Source organism: Drosophila nasuta, chromosome 2L (assembly GCF_023558535.2).
Source record: "Drosophila nasuta strain 15112-1781.00 chromosome 2L, ASM2355853v1, whole genome shotgun sequence".
In the NCBI taxonomy this organism is placed as follows: domain Eukaryota; kingdom Metazoa; phylum Arthropoda; class Insecta; order Diptera; family Drosophilidae; genus Drosophila; species Drosophila nasuta.
Window position 1 is genome coordinate 19873908 of NC_083455.1, and position 25563 is coordinate 19899470.

Below are 25563 nucleotides of genomic sequence, written 5' to 3' on the forward strand. Positions count from 1 at the left end.
ACACACCATTCATGCAAATGGATATAGTTTTAAGTCTTACCATAGGACTCAACATACCTTCCTAGCACATTCGACTATAGGGTACAAAAATGAAAAAGCAGGCTGCTTTCTGAATGCAAAGTAGCGACTAAAGTCAAAAAGGATATCGCGTGCTAAAATATCAGTGAGTAAACACAGCAGAAAGACTAAAGCAAAGCTTTCAGCGATTGTTTCCATTCGATTCCATCCCCAAAACTGTTTGTTTAAGCCAATTCTATTTCGTTAATAGTCCGTTTTGCCGTTTTGTTTTATTTTATTGTGATTTTATGTGCAGTCGTTTTGGCAAATATTGGTTCCATACTCTCATAACAAATGTTATGTGCCTTTGTGTTTATTTCTTTACTGTAGTTTATGTATCTGCAAATAAAATAATCGAGTTCACTTCTTCTTTTGTTGTTAGAATCGATTTTTATTGTTTAATGAAAATTGTTGTTAGTCTTACAATTTAGTTTGAAGTAATATTTAGTTATTGTTGCTGTTGTTCTCCATCGCGTTGCTTCAGCGATTTGGTCTCTTCCAAAGCTGTAAAATAGAAAAAGAAAACGTTACATAAGCTTGCGGAATTCGGTTGCGAAATAAGTGAAAAAATGCTAGAAATTTGTAACCGCATTCATTTTTCTCTCCACACACGGAATTCAACAACTAACTTGTCAGTTGAAGCATGTAAAGTATTTCATGATTTATGTAGCTCATTGCCAGCCTCTGCACAATATCAACAAATTATATTTTTGTTCAACGCTGACAGCTGCAATTTTTCACTGTTGGGCAAAAGAAGTCAGGCAACTTTAAAGTGCAGCAGGTCCACCACGTCTGAAGGTGCAACCAACCCCAAAAGGAAATACACACACACACACAGTTTCGAGCTGAGCTGAGTTGAGGAACCCATGCTTGCCCCTTCGCACGAAACCAAATCAATTAAATTCAATTAAATTCGTAAAACCACAAGCCAAATGCAGTTGTCTTGGGTAGGCGCTTAACCTTATCGCCAACGTCCAGTGCCAGATCCTCTGTGTAGTTCAGTTCAAGTTCATGGCTCAACTGCTGCTGCTGCTGCAGAAACCCTTCCTAACACTTGGGCTGTCAATCTTATTCTAATTGAAATACACAGCTTCTCTCTCTCTCTCTCTTTCTCCATTTTGAGCTAGCTCACAAATTGACTTTTACGCATAAACAATAGAAATTGCATAGCTTTTTGTATGGGAGAATGTGCCACACTTGTGCGTTATCAAAATCAACAAGTTAAATGCATTGCCTGCTGTCATTCAACTTGCAGCAGGCCAAAACAAATCCATTTCCATTGTTTTATTTTCTCGATTCCTAATTGACTGAGCCACTTGACTTTTACTGCCGAGCTAATCCTGGCTACGGTTCGAATACTTCAAATTGCATTCCTGTTTTGTGCAAATATTTCATTCTATTGTCTGTGGAAAAAAAGCTCATATTACTTTTCATTTTTTGTTGGATTTTATATTTGCGAAATTCTTGGTACTTATTAATTAAAAAAGGTTTTGTACCTTTTATTTCGAATACCCTTTACGGGTAGGAAGTGGGATTATATAAACTAACTGAGTTTGTCTTTAACAACTTTGCTGTTGCGTATCTTTTAGTCGAGCTCATTTGCCCAGAACTCTTTTGCCGTTGGGTTAAAAATGTTCGCAATTTGTATTTCGCACACTTTTTGGTTTTTCGCAAATTAGCGCTGCTTCCTCTTGTGTCTTGTTATAGACAAGCACAAAAAAAAAAGAAACGAAAATTGTAAATATTTAAATTGACATTTTTTGTGAGACTTCCTGGTTTTGCATTTTCCGCTGCCATGTTATGAATATGAACAATGTCAATTTGTCGACAAGCAGCCGCAGGATGAAAAAAAAGGTTCAAAACCATCACGATGATGATGATGATAATGATGATGATATATGTATGTACATACGCCTCCTGAACGTCAAGTACTCCTGCATGGAGTATGTGGACTATGTAGAAACATTATCGTGTCAGAGGTAGACTTTAAAATTCCTTTACTGTCAATTTGCATGCCAGACACTTTAAGTTGCATTTGCAAAATGCTCTCCATCTACAGGCCATAGGCACAGAGATACAACTAATCAAAACAAATTCAATTAAACGACACGAAATTCGGGATGGCCGAAGTGGCGGCCAATTCCAAGTTGAAGCCTGGTTGAGAGAGTTGAGCATGAGTTGGCTTATCTGGCAGCACAATCCATTAAAATTGCACATCGTTTACACCAAAAATCAATTCGCTAAAGCATTTAGGCATTACAAATGCCAAGTCAGCCACCGACTAGCATCGAGTTCAGCACGGGACCCGCCAACTCTGAATCTGAATCCACTCACATCCACATCCACAACCCGACAACCCGATTCACAGCCACACATATCCACTGACTGTCCATTCGGTGGTCCGATGCAAAATCAACGTTGATGACCATAAATTTCGTTTTTGGTTTTGTTTGTTTCTGCCTTGCGTTGGCCGCTGTTGTTGTTGCTGTTGCTGCTGCTGCTGCTGCTGCTGTTGTTGGTTAGGCATCTTTCAGCTATAGAGCGATAAACGCAGCTTATAAGGCCGCAGTTCAGCTCAGCTCAGTTCGGTTCAGTTCAGTTCAGTTCGGTTCGGTCAGTTGGTATTGCTTTGAAATGAATCTGCCACATGCCCCCAACTACAAACAGTCAAAATACATACATACAAACGTGTTGCACAGCACTTGGTGAAGCGCGCGTCGTGCGTCGCAGTCTACGAATATGTTTGTAGTATGTATGTATGTTGGCATTGTTTTGTGCCACAGATTGTGTCAGGTTGGAGTTGAGGCTATTCGGATAAAATTAAAGTAGCTTAAGCGGCCCACAAAGAAGAGAGCAATGCCTGCAAATTGTGAGCTAGTATTTCTGACTGTCTGGAAGAAACATTTTAGAATATTGTTGTACTACCAAAATACTTTAATTTTGTGTATTTTTATACCCACTACCCATAACGTAAAACGGTGTTATATGTAAGAGACAAAAGGAAGCATCTCTGACGATATAAAGAATATATATTCTTGAACATCTTGACAATCTGGTAAATTTTGCACGATATGGAAAATTTTGACTGTACTATATCAATATACCAATCATAGAATTTGGTATATTTTAATTTTTTTTTTTTAAGTATATATAGTTCAAAATGAATACCGCTCTTTTTGCTTTCATAAAAAAATCGCTAGCGGGTATCACACAGTCGAGCACACTCGACTGCAGTTTCCTTACTTGTTATATTTCCCGCATTCGAAAATTGAAATAATATTTTCATATATTTTGTCATCCTCAAATGCTTCTAATACAATTTTAGCTCGAATTGTTGTCACTTCCATTGCAGCTTATCGAAGTTAGACATTTCTGCAAATTCAAGAGATGCATTTCCAATGTCTGACATGAGGTTTGCCCTGTTTTTGTGCTGCACATTTGGCGGCGTCAGTTTGTCGTGCGTTTCATTAGTGGCACCTCAATCAGCAAATTAAGATAAGGGCGCCGTCGCCAAACTGAAAGCGTTCATGTTGAGTCCATGAGTTATAGCATGCATTAATGCGCAGCCAAATGTGACTCAAGCGTTGACTTTAAAGATACTTTTATTGCACAGACAAACAAACATATGTTCGATAGCTTTTCGTATGTTACGCGAAAGTGTCAATGCGTTTGACAGCATGCAAGATATTGCTAAGTATTGACCAAAAGGGTAAAGTTCAACAAATAAATCCCGAAGAATACTTAACTTTTATAAGCTCAATTTGAGTAATTCTCATATGTGTTATCCTATTTGATAAAACGATTTTATGGTCATGTTAACAAATGTCAAATGCGTCTTTACATAATAATAAAAGCGAGAAGAGTTTTTACAGCTGTTGCTGTATTACAAATGATAGTAATCTGAATTTAAATCGATTGCTTAGCTGCCTCCAACTTTCACTTACAATCTTTTGCGCTCATAAAAGAAATGTAGACCTTATTACATTTGACATGTTGCGCTCGTTTCCCTTAACACAAACCGAAAAGAACAGAACAGTAACAGATGAACAGGAGGAAAATTGTTTTCTTCGTTTTTTTTTGCTTTTGCTTATGCGCAGCATCCCTTGCTACAAATCAAAAGATAAATTGTTTTTGTTCATGATTTATATATAAAAATATGATGTTGACTTGCAGCATTCCCAACCCCTGCCCTTTTAAGACATTACTTTCTCTTTGGTTTCTTATCGCTGGTGTTGAAAGGAAGCAACAAATATTAATATTGTTTGTATATCTGCTGCCTTTTATTTCATTTTCATTTGCCATGAGGGGAGGCGCAAAACTGAATGGACAACTTCAGAGGGGGGAGGACGACTCAAATGCCAAATTTAATATTGTGAAATATGAGCGAAACGTTGTTATCGATTTTAAAAGATAAGCACAAATATTAATATTGTTTCGCTTGTTGTCAGTTGTGTGTTTGCGCTATTGTAATGAAATGCTTCAAATGCTTAGCTCGTATTTCTCTACTTACTGTCGTCCATCAATTTGGCCTGATAGCTGGGCGAGAACTTGAGGCGATTTTCAAATACTTTGCGAGTCAGCACCTCGATCAGTTTGCCGGGATCATTGCGCTTGTTGCACGTCTCCTTGTCCGAGAAGTGATCGAGGAACTCATCGCGCTTGCAATAGCGACACACACCGTTGACATATTCCTCCTCGCAGAGCGTGGCATTTGTGGCACGCGCCCAATCCGCGGTATTCAGTTGCTTGAACAGATGTCCGATGTAGATGCGAGCCGTGGACACCGCAGCAAAGGCGTTGAACGCAACGGTTGTGATTGGATTATGCTCCAGGTTCAGTATTTGGAGATTATTGAGCTTATCGAAGAGTCCACTGCAAAGTAGAACATGCTTAAGAGATGTGTGGGGAATTCACAAATTTGATGCTTACCCTTGAATGCGATCCAGATTGTTGTGGGCCAGATGAATCTCCAGCAGCAGCGGCGAGTGATGAAACAGTTCGTCTGGCAGCCGGGCAATGTTGTTGCGTTCCAAGTGCAGCACCAGCAATTGCTTTTGCGCCTTCAGGAAATCCCTGCCCAGATAGCTGATGTTACTGCGTATGCCAATGTATGAGAGATTCTCCGACTTCCAGAACAACTCAGCGGGCACATTGTCACCGCAGTTATGCAACTCAAAGCCACGCAACTTGGTCATGTGCCACAGCTCCTGAGAGCTAAGCAACGACATGTCCACGCTGCTGTTCTTCAGCGAACAGTCGAGCGAGAGTTGCAGTAATTCAGTTTGCTTGGCAAAGATTTCACTTGCCACATTTGCCATGTTGCGCACAACAATCGAGAGGCGATTCAGATGCACAAGAGGATGCAAGAGTGTGCCTGGCAAATCGCTGCGACCCTTGAGCGTTAGGTCTGTGATATCTGTGACGTTGCCAAAAAAGTTGGCCGGCAACGTCGCTTTGAAACCGATTAGCGATAGTTTCTTGAGGCCCGGATAGTTGGTGAAATGCTGCTGCAGTAGCTCATCGCGCTCGTCACGCGTCTCAAAGTAGTTCGATACCTCCAGTTGAGTGTAGTTGCTCACGCCCAGCTTGAGCAGCGCTTGGCGAATGGTCTGCTCATTGGGTATGGCACAATTGTTGATGCTCAGCGGTCCAATGCGACCGGCCTTCAGTGGCGGCAAATAGCCAAAGCCGCGCACATCGAAAATGCTGCAGCTGATGCTATAAAGCTGATTTGAGCTGCTTAACGTAACCATGCCGCACTTGATCCGCTGATTCTTACACTCGCACTCATTGTTCCCCTTCAGCAATGCCTCGCAGCCCGCTTTGGTCGTATACAATGCCGGTGCTCCATCCGAACTAATGCTAGTGACGTTGTCCTGCAGGCTGTTGCTGCTAGACAGCAGCAGAAGATTGGCCAACACAAACACCAGCAACAACATCCTTGGCTGATGATGCTCACACTTAGACTGCTGAGTGCTGTAACAAGAGTGAATTACACAGGCATCGAACATCGATTAGCAAATACGACAAACAGCTGTTTCACAGCACAGGTAAAGAAATGCAATTCAGTTTCATTGGAAGTGCTTATAATGGGCTAAAGATTAAACGCAAAAATTGATAGGCAATGTAAGAGCATCATCGTGTTCGGCTGCATCTTTCTACCCAGGTAGCTGGCTACCTCAGATTCGGCCAACCGCTTACCTGTGTCTACACTCCCTAATGTCTGCATTTAATAGCCTGTTAAGCTTTAAACTCGTGATGAAGCCTAAGAAGCAGCCTCAACGATAAGCGAGATTCAATTTCGAGAAGAGATCGCAGTTTTAGTATTTTTATTTATTTATGCTTATCTGTATATGTTTTTATTTATAAACTATCTTGCGATAGTATATTGTTTAATTTATTGTATATGCTTATCAATATATATATTTCTATCCGTTTACACTTGATGTGTAAACTTGTGGTGGAAAATATTACCACACCTTTTTCTTTACTTATTTACAAAAGTTAGTATTATTTAAAGTTATTTATTATTTGCCAAGAATTATTATTAATATTTATTTAATAGTCTTGTCTTATTTTGAGTTAAGTTTATTTGAACATAAGTATTTTTATTCATTGCCGTCTAAGAATCAATACGTACATATATTGATAACCAATGTTATATTTAGTATACGTACATATTTGTCAATTTATATTTCAGAGTACTTATTTTTATTAGCATTCTTTGTCAAGAATTAACTTGATTTTATAGTTTACTATTTCCTTTTGAATGACATGAATTTAGCTATATATATTATACTTATGTAATTATATAATATTTATTGAACATTGTTTTTCAAGTTTACAAAATTCGAATATTTTTATAATATTTGTTATTTATGTAACACGAATGACACCAATTAAAAGGTAAGTTTTCTTGCACTATATTTTATACTTATGTGATGATTTATGCTGTGATAAATTACGCATGCTATATATATTTATTCGCTGATTGATTTATGACAAAACAGCTCTTAAATTTAAATGTGTCCCACTGTGCAACAGCTGAAGTTCAATGCGCCTGCAATTTATTTTGATGCAAGTTGTCGGCTTAGTTGAACATCTTTTGCTGTTGATCGACCTGATCTGTCTGTCCATCTGACCATCTGTCTGTCCGTCTGTCTGCTTGAATTTCTCATGTACAGCAACAAGAAATTACATTTTATTCTGGTTTTCTTTTTCATTACAAATGCAAAAATGCAAAATGGCAAGTCGGCCATTATCTGCATTCGCGTCTGTTGATCGATGATCGCTGGCTGACTATCCAGTTGGAAGTTGGAAGTTGCAGTCGAAGTTGAAGTTGAAGTTGAGGTACAAGATGGAGCTACACTCGAGATGCTGGGTATATCGTATCGTTTAATGTGTACATGCGTAAATGGCTTCGCCTCCTTTACGCAGTTGCATTCACAGATGTGGCCAATGCATTTGAATTTGCAGCCGCCAGCCATATGATCACATCGACATCGACATCGACTTCGACATGAACCAATCAGCTAGCCAGTCTCAATTCGGGGCACTTTCAGCCTCTCTCTCTCTCACTCACTCTTTTAGTATCTTTGCCTTCCGTCTCTTCATGTTCGTCCCCATCCCATGCCGTTGGCACTAAAGGCACTGCGGTGGCAAACATTTCATTTTTCACGATTTGCTTTTGGTGCTGCGCTGCGCTGCGATCCGACGTTTCGTATTCCCAAGAGCTAAATCAATAAATTACGTGACAGGCATGCAGAAAACTTGATGCTCGATGTTCGATGCCTCTCCACTGAACATGCACTCATGTACATACAGATACTTTGAGTGATCGTCGCCCGTTGTTGGGTTTTCTTCGTTTTGATTGAATCAATCAAAAATGCGCATTTATATAAAAGCTTGGCCGCCATACTCAGACTCTGACTCCAACTTCAACTTCAACTCATACTCATGCATATATCGTTTGCAGATCTTCTCAACAACACAACATAAATTATTATTATGGCTTGCCAATGGCCAGCAACAACATAAAACTATAAGAGAGAGAGAGAGAGAGAGAGAGAACTTTGTCTGGCAGCATCGAGAGCATTAATTTTGATTGGTTTCCATTTGTTGCGATGGATTGGATATTCGCAATCAAAATAGTAGACAGAAACAGGATGTTTGGCTTGCCAAATTACGCTTAATTAACTTCTTGAACAACTTTTAATCTAATCGTTGTTGGAAAAATGGCCAAAAGTCAAGTCGCTGTGGACTTGGATGAAAAGTTTTGCGGTAAGTAAATGATGCCAAATCTAATCCACATTCAATAGGCTCAAAACTTTATAAAACGGGGGCAACAAAAGCAACTGGAAGCCACATTGATTTTGATTTCTTTCAGTGGCACGCCAAATCGTCTTATGCTAAAACTTTTGCCTAGACTTTCGACTAGGTAAACGGACCGCAAGCTATGTAGTACCTCGAATGGTAAATAATTTTGTAAGACTGCCGCACAACATGACAGGCAAATAAATGGTCATAATCCTGGCCAGACAAAGGGCTGCGATTCACAAAAGGGAAACGCTCTGCTCTGCCCTGGTTTGCTTTCGTCTGTCTTGACTTGGTCTGGCCTCGTTCTCGGCCTCCTCGGCCCAAGCTAATAACTCACTCATACACTGAGCGAGAGCAAAGAATGTCTGGGGCCATCTAATGGGGAGAATGGAAAGCCAGAAAGCAATGGGGTTGGTGGTCTTCTTTTTATGCGTTTTTCATTTGATTTATTTATTATAAATTATACGCCGCATGCAAATTGGTAGCTCAACCTACCAAAAATACAACGAGAAAACAGAAATTAAGTTGTTCTGCAATGGTTTTCCAAGAAACGTTTTGCAGTTGAGCTAATACTCGGCAAGTTGTTCCCCCGCATACAAATAATAATTCGCCTCAAATTCGAATACGCACGTTTTATAAGAAAAATAATACAAGGCAGCCAAAAAATATTACACTGCCTGCAGCGCCCACGCAACCAACGAAGGGGGGAGGAGCAGAAAAAGAGGCAGCCAAACCCTTTGCCTTGAGGCAAGTGCGTCACCCTCAGTGCGTCTCACGAACTCACTTCAGTGGCAAATCAAATAGACGCATGAAATTTAATAGTACGAACAATTTTTGACGTTTGCTTTTGAAAACAAATGCAAATGGAAACAGAAACATAAACGGAAACGGAGGAAATGGTAATGGTAATGGTAATGGCAACATGAACGCGGGCAACGCCCATTCCCGAAAATGTGCGTTTTTCCTGCAAGCAACTCCATCTATACTTACTTACTTATTTCTGTGCTGCCGCCTATTTATTTATTTTAATTAAAACGGACACGTGTTGCTATTTTCTTGTTGTTATTTGCCAAGCCAACTTTAGCGACAAGAAACCAAAAATGGAACTGAGAAAAGAACTTCAACACAGCAGGAAATTTCATTGAATTGACGCAAGTGTAATCGAGAACAGCCTCAACTCTGAAACAAATACCTTAGCACACACCATCTATTGTATTGAAGCAACATTGTTATACCCGCTATCCATGGGTTGAAAGGTATTATAAATTTATCCAAACCTATAAAGAATATGTATTCATATTTGCTGAAGTTATTACTAACAAAGAAAGCATAGCTCATTTCTTAAAATTAATATGTTTTCGTATTTCTAATATTCCAAATAAAAATTTAAATTAAAAAAAAATTATATTTCTAATATAAAATTAAAAAAAAATGAAGTCCAAATATTCTAATTACCAAGAAAAATTCACCTTATTTTGAGTAAGTTTAACAAAATGTTTAAAAAACACAATTTTGTTAAATTTGTATCATCATTTGAATATTATATTTAGAGTATCATTAAATACCAAACTATTTTGCATATCAACTTTATTTCAATTCTCATTAAAACAATAAATATTCCACAAATTTTAACTCAACTAAGCTTACGTTTAACCTAAGACAAGCTGTGTAATTATCAACAGACAGCATGCAGAAGTCAAGCTCAAAAACTGCAATGCGAAATGCGGACTTACGAATTGTTGTTGTTGTCCACCACGAATTTGTCACAAATATGCAGTAACAGCGGATCATAGGTAGAAAGTTCGCAGAGAAAGCTTTTTAATGTAAGCTCTCTCAGAGAAGCGCTTTGTACTAAGAAAGCATTTGACATTATTAGCGTAACAACAGAAAAGAAGGCAAATTTGTATGGAAATATCGAAATTGAAAGAGCGAGATAGAGCGAGTGAGGTGAGCGAGCGAGCGATATGCCGAGAGCTTGCACAGTGAGTGAAAACGACGAACATGCCTCCAATTTTGGTCGTTTTGCGTGCAAATCGGGTTTCGCACCAAAGTGCAGTACTGCCATTTGACTGCCAGTGCTGCCATTTAGCTTAGCTGACGCTGCTAATAAGTAAGGTTAATCAGAACATTTTTGCATACTAGTTGTTAGTGCGTGTGCGAGGCCGCGCAATAAGCATACATATGATGGCGTACGTACGCAAGTGTGTGTGTAAAGTATTCTTTTAATTGCTCATTAGAGCGGTATATTTGAGGCTGCGCATAATGCAGGGTATAAATATAAATATATTGTATTCGTAAAAGGGATTACCTGAAACTTTCTTGACAATTGTGGACACAATATACATATGTACATATGTACGTTATTCAATTTTGTATTATTATTTGTTGTAGCATTTTGATCTTGATGTAAGATTTTACCTTCTTTTTCAACATTATTGAAGATTTAAGTCTCGATTTAATCTCGATTTACCCGCTACCTATAGGTAGAAGGATAGAATGATATTATATCTTTGCGGCTCTAGAAAATGTACTATGTAATATGCAGAAGAAAGGAGCATCTGTGAAATAATAATAATTTTATAATTTTTTTTGACAGCACTTGTTATGTTTGTACGCTGAACAAGTTTGTTTCAAAAAATTTGCTTGCGATCGGAAACAAATTATAGAAATTATATAAGAAATACTTTTGTGTGGGCAAAAACGCCCACTTACTATGGGTCTTAGTTGCTTCGGTTGACAATCTGGTATATTTTACACTCTACGGTATATTTTGCAATATACCAAATATATCAATTCGTATATTTTTAGTATTTTGTATTTGAAAATGAATACCGCACTGTTGTTGCCTTCATTTAGTCAACTGTAGCTTTCTTACTTGTTTAATTTTCTTCTTGGACTCGTTCCATCTCTAATTACTTATTCAGTTTTTATCTACAATTTCTTTCTTTGTCGTTTCTAAGGCCTGAATACTCAACTGCAATTGCTTTGCTGCTACTCCTTGTGAATTGAAGTCGACTACCATGAAGCAGGGGCGTGACCGAAGCCTTCAACAGTAAATTTTTGCATACCACCGCCTTTTGTTACAGACGAGCAACAGCAACAGCAGCAGCAACAGATCAACAATGTAGTAGGAGCTGAAGCTAGGCGAAGGCATAAGCTAGAAAATGCCCCTGAGTGGTGTTTTTTCAAAAAGTGCGCGGTAGGATTTGGATACCGCGATCATGATCGTGTCCAAAACGTGCTTAAGTTTTTTTTTTCTTCTCCTTTGTTGTTTTTTTGTGTTTTTTACGGCCAGTCACCGTTGCCCGTCGCCTTGAAACAAAAGGTAGCTGGAGTAGTAGCCAGTAGCCAGTAGCCGGCTAGTCATCAGAGGTCCAAAATTAGCATAGACAGTTTGCTGCTGTTCGCCATCGCCATCGATGGCGATGTTGTTGATGTAGTTGTGGTTGCTGGTTGTTGGTTGCTTCTTTAGTCATTTGGCTGCACTTGCAGCTATGGCAAAAGTGCGTAGAAAATCATGAAAATGGCTACTGAGCAGCAAAGCTTTCAACTCGCTTGCTCGCTAAGCCAACGGCATTAATTTTATACAATTAATGGAAATTACATGAAATTATGAGTGGAACATTGAAATTCCTTGTGAACATCACCCAGGACAACCGATGTAGAACCAATCTCTCAAGCTCAATTGCCAACTTTGTTCTTCTTTCGCAAAGTCAGAGTTGAGTTGTTGTCGTTGTTGTTGTTGTTGTCTCGTGGGGTTCAGCTTGGGTGGCACTTTTCAGTTGAGCGGAGAGCGAACAATTTTCATTTCCACATTGCTTGCCAAATGAAAGAAAATTAAATTTTTGACTGTCTACTTAATTGAAACATTAGCCAAAAACATTTTATCTACTCTACTCTCCTCTCCTCCTCTGACTCTCTGGTCTGTGTTGTTGTGTCTCCTCCATCCCTCATGGCTCTGTGTTCATTTACATTCAAATTAACTCGTAATGAAAACGAGTTCACAAACTTTGACTTCGCGGGGGTTGTAGCATTTAATTAGTTGTTCTGATTGTTGCTGTTGTTGTTGTAGATGTTGTTAATGTTTGTTGGCCATTTCTTTTAGCCTTAGTTCAGTTCAATTATCCACACACAATGTGGCCTGTCTTTGTTTGCTATCAACACTATCACGATACACAAACACACACTTTTTTATTGAATTTAATGGACTACAAAATGACTGCAATTTAGCTGCCTTTGAGTAAATAAAATTAAATAGAATTGTTAAGCAAATTCGCTTAACATTTTCAGCTTTAAGCACTCTAATCAAGGGCCATTGCCCACACAGAGATAGACCCCATTTTTATTTCGTTTTTCTTTTTCGTTTTTTTTTTTTGTATACAACCATTTTTTGCTGGCACAGCACAAACTGCAATCGAAGTCTGCTGCATCATCTCGTTGGCACCCTGGCGGGCGTACTTTGCCCAGTTTTCAGTTTCCAGTTCCCAGCCTCCCACCTCCAACACCATTATAGCACTTCAAATTGGCAAACAAACAAACTCACGTTTAAATGAAATGTGAGCATAAACAAAAAATTTTCACACAGCGCCCGACGCCGTCACATTTGCCAAGGCAAACAAACTTGAAATGCGACGAAACGAGACGAGACGAGACGAGAAGGATCAGAATTACTGGGGAAACAACATTGCTCATACGACAGGATGCAAGTAGCACATAGATAAGCTGCAAGTGTGGCAAAGCGAGATGGCGAGAGAGAGAGAGAGAGAGAGAGCGCGAGACAAAGAGCGTGCTAAGAAGAAAGAGAAGGAGAACGAATTCACTTGACACGTAAATATGCATAAACAAGGCATGAATATTCATGCACACACATGCACACAAACACACACACACACACATTCAACTTGAAAGGGACTTGTCCTCCTGCTAGTCGCCCATATCTCGACTTAGAGATGAAATGCAATGCGCATAGAAAAATTTGCAGCGAATGTTTGCACAGATGGGTGGCCACGAGTGTTTGGCCACAACTGTCTGTCTTTCTGTCTGTCTGTCTGTAGGACTGAGGTGACTGAACTGAGTGTGTAATATGTACTTTACATACAGCATCAGCATCAGCATTTCATTGAATGTTTGTTTGCCTGGCTTTTCAAGTGATCTAAGCAGGTCGTCGCACTTGAAGCCCCGATGATATTAAAATTTTGAAACTCACTAAAAACATTTGCACAACAATCATAAATCCTTGTCAATCACACGCGTGACACACTCCCCCCCCCCCAAAAAAAAAAATTTCTCTTCGTTCGACTGTCATCATCATCAGCCTCCAGACTTCAGCCTCAGCCTTCAGACTCCACATGACCATCATCATAAAGTAAAACCATCTATACGTCTATTGCCTATCGTCTCTAGTTCTCAGTTGAAGCTTTTGTAGCTCTTCGACTTGTGTGACTTGCGTAAGCGGAACTGATTACGTCTGTCGAAGGCTGCGTGACAAAAATTTTTGACTTTCAGTGTCATTTATTTGATGCGTCGCTTTGACAGCTGTGCGCGTTGATAGCGATTGCTGTCGACTGCCAATTTATGGTGGATGCGAAAACTTGTGACAGACGTTGCGGAGTACTTGAACTACTGCTAATTTTATTTGTACTTAGTTGCTTTATTCGCTTTGTACTATAGACAACAATCAATCAAATTGTCTAACAAGTTTGCAGTGCTTGAGACTGAATACCTTTTGCAATAATGCTTTATTTTTAATATTGTTCAACATAAAATATGCTGAAATTGATTATAATGTTGAGGATTGCAAAATGATGAATTTGTCTGCGTGAATGAGTAACATTTTTCTTTCCCAAATTCTTAGCAGAAAAGAATCAGCAAAAACATGTTCATTTTATACGTATAAGTATATATGTATCCTTTTTTATAATTTGCATATCAAATTATGCATAAATCCCTATGTGAATGCAATGTCTGAAACTAATCCATAAAATCTTGACCACTTTGCTTGTACGAATCAAAATGTTGCAGTCGAAAAACGAGAGCACAAAAAACACAGACAGCAAACAGCAATAAGCGACGCGCCTTGAGGCAACAATTTAAAATTTACGCCACTTAGAAGACATTTAGGCGTGCAACACAACAGAAATATAACAAGAAATAAAAGGAACGAGAGTTGCCAAAGAGTAAATACCCTTTCAGCAAAAAATAAAAATACATAGCTTATCGTATGATTAGTGACTGGTGCGTAATATCAGCAAATTTAGCTCAGATCTGCGTTGATCTAAAACGTGTGAAGCCTGAGGCGAGAGTGTTGCAAGAAATAAACGCTAGATGGCGACAGTGCGTAGAAAATAATCAAATACTGGTTTGAAATGGTTCATAAATAAAAATATATATAAAATAAGCGGTATTTACTCGCAATGTTTAACAGGGTATAAGTACAAATACAAAATGTAATTTCAGAACGATGCATGTTACTTTTTTTTTGAGGTGAAAACCAAACGGTAGCTGGTGTCAGTTCAGCTTTTGTCGGCAACAGAGGCAACCGTAAGCAAATTGTTAAGTTTGAACTGCAAATTGTTGGCAAGGTAATGTGGCTAAAAAACCGACAGCAAAACCACAAGAGTTCGAAGAGTTTATGACTCGCTTCGAACTTAACAATGTCTTATTGTCAGGCCTAAATCATGTTTAACGATCAATAAAAGAATCAACTGCAACTGAGACTGAGACGGAGACTGAGACTTTAAAGCTTGCCGCATTGTTATTGTGAATCTGCGATTCTCTTTCTTAGGAAACAGCTCGTTTTGTGTTTTTGTGTGTTTGTGGGGGCTGCTTCTGTACAAGTGACTATTGGAGAGTGTGAATATACTCATGAGTAGCTAATGGAATGGCTCTGTGGCCGGTCGACTTCAAAGCTGTGTGACGGCAACTTTGTTGCCAGCCTAAACTAAGTAAGTAGAGGATAGATACATTTATAGAAAGCTCATCAACTGCATATCTCTATTATTTGACTGATTTGCAGACTGTCACAATCGTGTTCGTATTCGTGTTCGTGTTCTCATGTAGCCCACAACAAACATTGGGCCAGACAGCAGACATTGCTAACAACAATACAATGTCAACATTTCTATATCTCTCATTGCATTATCTATCAGAATGTGGCGCGCTATTTATCTAGTACTTCAAATTGACAGCTGTACTCATGCTCATGCTTAACAACTAGTTTAATGAATTTACGACAGCCACGTGGAAACCAAATTGCACTTTTCACAAGCTTCCATACAAATGTTGTTCACTTTCTATTGCAACTAAAGCTGCAGCAATTTGTTTGTTCGCAAATTTTAAGAAATACAGAGGAATGCAAATACTTTAAGCAAACTTATATTTCTTATTTCAACTTTAAGCTTCTGTTTATGTAAGCCTTTAGCATATTGTATTATTATCATAACTATTGATATGTACACAATAAACAATCAGCAAAAAAGTAAACAATGTTATTATTATTTGAAACTTTAAATCAGCTATTAACAGTACGGGGTGAGTACGGAAAGTATTTAAAGTGGGTTAAATAAGGTAATGAGTTTAATTAAATTCATAAAATCGATTTTGGCTTCACTCCCGTTCTTTAAATGTTCATTCAATAAAACTTCTCGAAAACCAAGGCATCCGCTATGCAAAAGATATATCCTGACAATTTTCTTAAGGAATTAACCGAGGCTTGAAAGCGCAGGTTCTTTTTTGAAAATAAGGTATATCTTGGCCATACATTACGGCATTTTCAAAGGACACATTGGTAGAATCGCAAGGATCAGCTCCATCGACTTGCATCACAATAATATGGGGTCATCTAAGAGTCCAACACTTGAAATTTTTTGGTCCGCGGCTAAAGCGGAAAAGGAAAATGTTGCAAAATTCAGGATAACTCAAAAACTAAAAGAACGATTTCAATGTTCTTTGGAATGATGAAGGGTCTTATCAAGATGTTGCGTTTGACACAGGACTCGCAAGGATCAGGCAGGATACGACCAAGATATATGCTATTATCTTTATACGAAAAAGTTCTTGTAACTTGGGTGTTTGAAGGTCATTCGGTCTTTTTAGTATATTAATCAGTTTCTATTTATTAGACCTATCCTTGTGTCAAAGGACATACCGATCGTCCTTAAAATGGCCGAGATGCAGTGAATTTTCGGATTTACCAATTTCCTATGCATACCCCTTAAAAAAGTGCACTCGAAATATTTTTTATAAAATCTTAAAAATCCTTGACTAATTATCGATAGTTCTGACTATTCTTATTACAAAGATATATTTCCTTGTCATATCATAAGCGAGCTGGCGGAGTTATGGGAAAAATGAATGTTAAGCTATTATATATTTATGCGCCTAAGATATAGGCAACATTTATTTGTATACTTGAATATACAAGGGCAATCTTCCCCTGCCAAGATATCCCCTTCCTTTTTGATAAATTGGTACTGGTATTGTTCATTTTGTTATTTTCTTAATGTATACATAATACATGATATACAATATAATTAAAAAAACGTTTAACAACTGACAATTCTTATTAATTTTGTTTGTTTTATGCTTTTATTTCATAAACGTAGTAATTTTATTTGTTGAATTGCATAGCTTAACATGGTTACTTTTTAATATGCGAATTTAAGTTCATTTGAATAAAAATGTATTAATATTCAAAAGCCACTTTCTCTTAAGTGTATTTAGTAGTCGGCAACATTCCGATGAGAACTGCAAATAAAGACAGCGCGCGAGAAGTACAATTTTAAAAGATAAGCAAACAAATCAAAGTCATCCTACGCCAAATGAAACTGAAACCCCATGGAAAGATGAGATTTGTAAGAAACACAAACATTCTTGGCATTTTTGGGGTAATTTCTGTATCAAATTTGATGAAGGAGATTCTTTTTTTTGGTTGTTGGTTGGGCTTATTAGCGTAGCACGTGCCGGGGGAGTTTTCATGAATTTGTTACAAAAATACCGCGAAATCTTGTTAGAAAATTAAACGACTTATCTGGTATTTGTTTTTCCGTGTTCCGTTTTCCGTTGTTTTTTCACATTGCTTTCCCTTAAGTCAAATGGGGGAGATGGAGAGTGGTAAATGCATTCGGTGAAATAGCAACAAACAACTGCACTTATAAATTGTAATAAGCATAAAGAAAGACATAAGACATAAAAAACAGACGCTTACAGCGAAATGGCATTTAGCCATTTAACCCACTGTGCACAGTGGGTGGAATTGAATGGAAAGGAATGGAATGGGCGATGCGACTAATGCACAAAAGAGAGGAAATTATAATAAGCAGAGCGTTGTAGCCTTGTAGTACAACTTTGCCAACTCGCAGCGAACAAAACGAAACGAAAATAAAAGACGCCGCAAAGTAGGCAATGCAAATCGCTTGGTGGCCCATTGGCTTTTCATGTTTTCCATTCTCCGCTTTTATCGGACTAATAAAAAGGATTTTCGTCGAAGGCGTCTCGTATTTCTCTTTATTATTGTGCGCCAGTCAGCGGGCGGTCGATGCGAGGGGGCGGGGCGAGAGATGTGGATGGACAGGGGGCATTATTTATTTACTAGACTTGTCATATTGCAACTACCCGACTTATTTTGTTTGTTTCTCTTTTTCTTTTTCTTTTTTCTGTTGCTGCTGTGTTCTTTTGGCCATTGTCGTCGACTGACTCGTCTCATGTTGTACTGCGGTTACCTTCCATAAATGGATTATGCCAATTAGAGAGAGTGTCTGGAGGCACGAAAGGTGAACGAGGGAATGGGTGCTGACATATTTTTCAGTGTAAGTCAGTCGACAATAGCAATACAAAGCATCGACTTCTGATTAAACATGCTATTTTTAATTCTATGATCATTAATTTAACTGTGACACTTGAGTTTGAAAATATTTGGTTTATTTTACTTTCAATTCTGTTCGCATTAGCTTACTATTACTTTTTGGAACACTAATTAAACATGAGAGCTCCAATCATTAGGCAATGCCACACAACAAATGAATCCGAATGATTCGGCAGAGTGGCTAAAACGAATTTCGAAAAAATACAATCAATAATTGATGAGATTGCCATCGGATAAAATAACACAACATTTTTTTGGTATCTTTACGAATATGAACCGTGAAATTGAACAAATAATGTGGCAAGAAAGTAGGCGCCTTATACAGATAGAGAGAGAGAGAGACTTGAGTGAGATAATTAATGATCGGATATATCAATCGCCTTTCAAGTCAAGAAGGCGAACACTGAATGTTGTTAAAGAAGCAGAAACATGCTGTTTCTGTTTCTATCTAGTTTACTACTTACTATGTTAGCTGCTTTCTCCTCAATTCTGAATACAGGTTACCTTCTCGTTTATTTGTACTCGCACATTTTCCGTTATAGTTTCAACGAAAATATTTCAAATTCGAACTGTTAACATTCTTTGAAGCTGACACAAAATACCAAAGCCCAAAAGCAAAAATTTCGTTTCGTTTTCCAGGGTTTTGTCAGCTATCAAAGACATTTAAACATTTTGCGGTCTGTTGTGCATGCCATAAACTGTGGGGGACGCTTTTCCCATGTGTGTGTGTGTGTGTGTGTAGCCATGACACTGGCAGGACATGTGTTGTCCTATGCCCTGTCATATGAATCAGTCGTATTACATTCTAAGATTTGTTGTCTATAACTTGCTCTCGTTGTCATTTATGAAATTTGTGCGGAATTTGAGATGAGCAGCAAAAATGTGCGACACAAGACGAGGTGAACAAACTTGACTTGACGAGCAGCTTCTACAGCTTCCACAGCTTCCATTGCCAACAATTTATGTGAAGTATGTAACTCGGTTTCTTTTAGAGCTGCTGTTAAGTTTTAATTTATATGTAAATTATTTGTGTTTTTTCTAAAGTCTAACGCGTAGACACAGCTTGCCTGCTATACACATATTTTTTGTGCACTCGCACTCGTATGTTGCTCGTCGTCAACTAGGCAAAAACTATTAGCACAAAACTGCAAATAATGACACTTTGAGTGAAATTTGATGACAGTTGCAGACAGCTTTATTTTTATGCTCACATCACAGCTTGGGGGGCGATTCTAAGTGAATTGATAACGAAAAATCTACCCTGCAATTTCAATAAAAACAAGTGTGAGATGACCTCAATTTATTTTGAATAAATTTGGAATTATTCTTAAGACATACCGAATTAATTCACCTCAAATACTGAAATTAAACGAAATACTGTATTCGGTATATTTATATAGTATCACATTAAATATACCAAATTTTAAGTGAATTGCTAAAGAAAAATCTACCCTGCAATTTTAATAAAATACTCTGAGATTCACAATTTACAATTTGAATAAATTCGGTATTTTTCTTAATAATTAATAATAACGCAAAAATACTGAAATTATGTCAAACATTATATAATTTTTGGTATATTGATATATTATTGCATTAAAAATATACCATAGATTACAAAATATACCAAAATGTCAGCTAAAGCAGCAGAGTCCATATTGTAGCAGGCATTTTCTACATTAAAAAGTATTTCTTTAATAACTTTTATAATTTGTGTGTAATCGTATCCAAATTTTCAGAATTCATAAATAGTATAGGTATTTTTGTATATACCAAAAGTCAAAACTGTCGAAATCGCTTTGATATTTTCCGATTTGCGGGGGCGAAACATTAGAAAAATGATATATTATAGTCTCTGAGACATGGCTATATAGTCTCGGGTGGTGGCGCTGATCAACAATATGCATACTTTATGTGGTCAGAAATGGTTTCTTCTTCCTATTATAAAAAGTTATAATACCCTTCAATCCTCTATAGGTAGCAAGTATAAAAATACTCAGTATCTTTAAGCAAATCATTTAAATTTCATTGTTGATTACCTTTCATAAGAGATCTCAAATAGAAACCATAGCAAATCAAGCATAACAATTAACATTTTACACGTGAGTTCAACTTGGTCCATTTAACTTTTTAACCTCGCAGCACACAAAAGAGTTGAATACTTTTAATCAAATACTCGAATACGTAAAATAAAAACAAGTAAAGACAACTTTGATCTCTAGCCAGAACTAATTTGCAAGTATTTATAGTTTTTCGAATATTAACAATTTCGGATTAAGGAATTTAGCAGACAGAACTGTGTTCCACATTTTATAGGTTCCAAACTTAAAACTTCAACTTGAAAGCTCTGAACCAATCTAATTGATGATCTCCTCTGCCAACAGTTTTCTCACAGTTTTGGTTGAAAATGCCTTCAGGCTACCCAAAAGAGCAGCGTCTTTTATTTAAGCATTAATTAAATATTTAGCCTGGGATCACACACATGCTGCTAAAACCATAAATACCACAAATAGTCAGCAGGAATATATCATAAAAAAATAGTTCTATTAAATTTATTTATATTTTGTTGCGCAGTGTAGTTGATAATAGCGTAAAATGCTTTGGAAAAAATGTTATTTATGAAAGCTGCAAACGGCAGTTGGCAATCATAATCATAATCATAATCGTCATCGTAGTCGTAATCGACAATCGTCATAATTTATGAGGACTGCATATTGTGTCGCCTGTGTTCGCCCCTATCGAAAAGCGTCGAGCACAAAATTGATAAAAAGAACCACAAAAATGACAACCGACAATCAACAGGCAGCAGACGTCATGAAAAAAAAACTACGTGGCAATTGAATTGAAGCCAGTGGCAATTGAGAATCGAAAAATTATCAAGAGAGTCGAGTCTGAAAGCTGAAAGCTATGTTCGACTGACAGCTGCCAGCATTCACACGTCATTTAATTTCGATTAGTCCTCAGACAAACAACCGGCGACAACAGGCAAACAAATAAATGAAGCGAACAAATGTCGCATGCAATCGAGAATTGGGAATTGGAATTGGGAATTTGAAGGCGCGGACTATGGCACACCTGACCTGAACCTCAAAGGTAATTGTTACTTTTGCAATGTACAAAATGCTTAATTGGCACTTTGAGGCGTTTGCAGAATGTGAGCACACAAAGGAAGAATACATTCTTAACTGCAGACACAACTCGATTTCATCTGTGGCTATCGACATTTACTTATTCATTGCCTGCCAAAAAACGTCATTCAATTAATTTCTTGATTGATTATACCTACAAACTTGCAACAGAGAAAGAGAAATGACTTGGAGGCATTTGGAAGTTCAGTGGCTAATGGGCATTCGATTGCATTCGAATCACTAATTGAGCGACTGATTAAGTTTTAGTTCTAATTCAGCTGCTGCTCTGTAATTATGTCATTAAGTATACGCCAAGTGTGAGAATGTTGTAAACGAATCTGGTCTTTAAAATTATGATTATAATTTTGAGCAACTTCCGAGTTGTTCTTGCTGCTGTTGGCAACAGCAAAGCGAGTAGGCTTTGAAGTGCTTTGCCAGGTATTTGGTTAAAACGATTCTGCGAAAAGAAGTATTTATAGTCGAAAAATGTTTAATTGTTCTTGAAAACGATACTCTTTGAAGTCATTGCTTATTGCGCAGCAAATGTTCAGCAAATGTTAGTTTAATAGTCTATATTATTTATATTTAAAAATAAATGTTCACAGCTAGTTTAATTTCATTTGAAAATTAAACTCTTTGACTTGATCATTCAACTGAAATATTTCTGCTTTAGTTATCATCTATTTCATTGTTGGCTGCAGCATTTGTTAATTTTGCAATAATATTCTAACAGCATGAATTAACATAAATATCTTTATAGTCATTATGATTTAAAGCCTACGCTTTTTGTCTTCAAAATTGAAGCCGAAATGGTTTATTTTTTAGTCACGACTTATTTCATTGTTGCCTCCAATTGTTAAATTTAAAATATATACACAAACTTATAGTTGGAAATATTTAATTGCATTTAAAAGTTGAACTGATTGTTCGGGGAAATTTTATGTGAATTGGTTTTTGCTTAAGTAACAATCTATTTCATTGTTCTCTATAACAATTGTTATATTGTTGTAATATTCTAAAAATATGAACTCAGAGAAAAATTTGTTAATATACATTGTTATTACATTGTTTAAATCAGCAGCTATTTTATTATTTTCTACGGCTGTCAAATTTTAAGTATGATACATATATACAAATGTTTCTAGCCAAAATTATTTAATTGTATTTTAAAGTTGGACTCTTTGTCTTGGCAATTTTATCTGAAATGGTTTTATTTCATTTACAAGCTATTTCATTGTTACCTTTTGCAATTGTTAACTTTGTAATAATATTCTAAAAATATGAATTATTTGCTTTTAAGAGCTAAAGTTGTTGTCTTGCAAATTGTGATATACTTTTAGTTAGATGCTTTTCATTTGCTACAATTGTTAATTTTGCTGTCAATAATATTCATATTCAGAAACGTAGCTTTATAAATACTTAATAGCATTAAAATTGAGCACAACACTTTGCTGCTTAGTGGTGGTCGCTGTGTGAATGCTTATTAGGTCAGTTGCTTTCAGTTAGCTGAGAACGTATTGGAAAAACAGGAGTTGGACGCAGCCCGAGGCGTCGTCGCAACCACGATGAAGATGATGGTGATGATGATGATGATGATGATGCTGTGTTAATGATGTTGAAAGCAGGATGTTTTTGCTTCGACTGGTCGAGGATATGCCGACATGCCTATGTGTGTATAGAAGGGAATAGGTAGAGGAGAGGGAAGGGAAGGGGAAGGGGAATACAGGTACTATAGACAGGCTGGACCTTACACGAAAATAGCTGGCATTCCTTTTGAAGTTTACGCACAAATATGCTCTCTATCCAGTGTTGCTCCCCCGGGCAGCCAACAGGATAATAATTAACGCAATAATCATCGATGAATGAATATAATATGAGCAGAGGGTGGTGGGGAATGCGATTGCGAATGAATGAGCTGCTTGGCATAATGAACGAACGCAACGCAACGCGCGTTTAACCCATTCAAGTGGAGTCGAGGCCCTCCAGGTTAACAAGGTTCCCTCTCCTCCCTTCCCTGGCCCCCTTTCCCCCTTTTTTGTTGTGGTGCGTGTGTTCATTTGGTAATTTGCGTAGGTGATGCCATGGAATTTGATTTTCACACGTGTAACTGCTCCTGCCATCGTCATCGTCAGGCGTTCCATCTTTGCAGCGTGTTTGTTGTCGTTCATGTTAATGTAAATAATAAAATGTGAAATGCTCGGTACAATTACCTTCCACTCGCTGATTCCGCACACATGCCGCATAAAAATAGAAAGCCACAAAAGCAAAGCTAAAGCCAAAGCCATCTCCATCGTTATAGACCTCCTATGGACTGATCAAATTCAAAACTCCACTCACAACACAAACTTCAATTCGCCTTCGCCTTCAATCCGTTGAGTGCAGACTGCAATTACGGCAAAATCCAAACGAATTTCAGCATTTATTGCAGTTCAAAGCTCACGAGCGAGTTGCAATCATAATAATAATCGTAAATATGCGAAACGATGACAACCTAAAAAACCGAAAAGGAAAAACTCCCAAGATCTTCACTGCTGACAACAAAAACTGCGCTGTAAATCAACAAATGCTTTTCCTGTGTAAAAGTTCCGTTGATGGCATCACGTGATATCTAAATGAAAATTCTTCAACTTGGGAAAAAAAAGCGCTGACAGTGAGACGGCCTCAAATTTGAAGATGACCAGATAAAGAATGGGAAAGCAGCACAGACAGCGAGATGATTCTATATCTAATTACTCAATTGTGTTGACAGCCAGTTGTAACTATGCATTATGCATTTGTATGTATTACATATGCAATTCACTATTTACTTATGAAAATACACAGCAAGAAAAACATTTTTAAACACCATTTAAATGAAAAGCACAAATCTTGGAAAGACTACAATTTCGGAGTTCTACAAGTTATACACAATAAATATTTATCATTTAATCCTTGACTAGAAATAAAAATAATTAAGAAAACTCATTTTATCATTGAAGAATCACACGCAATAAACAACATTTCAAAAACTTATTTTAAATATAAATTGAAATATATATTAAATATAAATCAAATACATTTTGAAATTATGACAAATTTGGAATAAAGTTTTTACTCTACTTTTTTCTACATATTTCTTTGTTCAACAATTTTTAGATCTTTTATTTATTTATTTCTTTCTGTGCATAATTCTTACATATGTATAGAGTTATGTTGAAAACACAATGTTAAGCAGACAGCCAAGTGTAATACAAAACGCGAGTGAGAGAAGAATTCCAATGCAAAACGCAGAAAAAGCATTAAAAGACACGCAAATTGCACTGCACTTCACTCACAGTGCAGTCTAGGGGAAGAGGGAGTGGAGGAGTAGGTGGGGAAACGAGAAAGGGGAAAGGGGGCACTATTTTGGTCCCATTTTAATGGCAGATAGGCATCAAAAGTCGCTCGGCCATTTTGTTGAACGTACAGTTTGCGTGTGTAATGCAATTTATCAAGGCATTTGATTTAGTTGTAAGAAATTCAACTTAATTTCTGGACTTGTGCAAAATTGGCCAAGTCTAGCATGTGTATGGGCCACTAAAATGGGGTTTGTCCTGCCACGAATGAATGTTGCAGGTGTCATCTTCGGGGCAAATTGCAAAATTATACTACAGTTGAAATATTGTATTTAATATATGGGAGTCAGTTTGTGTCTGCATTTCTAGCCATAACTCATGAAACTACACCAAGTTGTTAAGCGTATGGAAATTGGCCTAAGACGTTTATCATACAAACATTTTCATTATGGAAATTGTGAACAACAGAAATCGCAGCTTGTACTTTGCTTTTTTAATTGCTGGCGAGACGCGACAACAACAACCAAAACAACAACAACAGCAGGAAAACAATCGTAGCTACAAAGACGATAAGTGGACACTACACACACACACACACATACACACAGACACTCAGACACACACACCAAGGCATCTGCAATATGCAAATGAGACGATGGGCGGGGCAAAACTCGATAAGAAATAATAATAATGAAATTAATGACAGCAACATTTTATTAATCTTGTCTTGAATTTCGTTTTTCGCTTTTTGTTCGCTGAGTTCTTCTTATTTGCTCGCACATAATTTTGGTAGTCGTCTGGCATTGTAAGAGCGACGTTATAATAAAACAGCAGCTGCAGCCGCCGCTGTCTGAACAACAACAGTTGCAAAGGCTTCTTGGCAACC

General features: G+C 37.4%; 1 protein-coding gene across 4 annotated transcripts in view; it reads right to left on the reverse strand.

The window, feature by feature from the left end:
- Window positions 1–435: 435 nt before the first annotated feature.
- Window positions 436–25563, reverse strand: part of LOC132786722 (leucine-rich repeat-containing protein 15) — a 63438-nt gene continuing 38310 nt past the window's right edge. For all 4 annotated transcript variants that reach the window (XM_060793351.1, XM_060793358.1, XM_060793343.1 and 1 more), the window contains exons 2-4: window positions 4987–6033; window positions 4568–4929; window positions 436–561 (exon numbers count right to left, since the gene is read on the reverse strand). In XM_060793351.1, the coding sequence (XP_060649334.1) occupies window positions 506–561; window positions 4568–4929; window positions 4987–5996 (1428 nt within the window). In that variant the 5' untranslated portion in view covers window positions 5997–6033 and the 3' untranslated portion in view covers window positions 436–505. The remainder of the gene's footprint in view (window positions 562–4567; window positions 4930–4986; window positions 6034–25563) is intronic.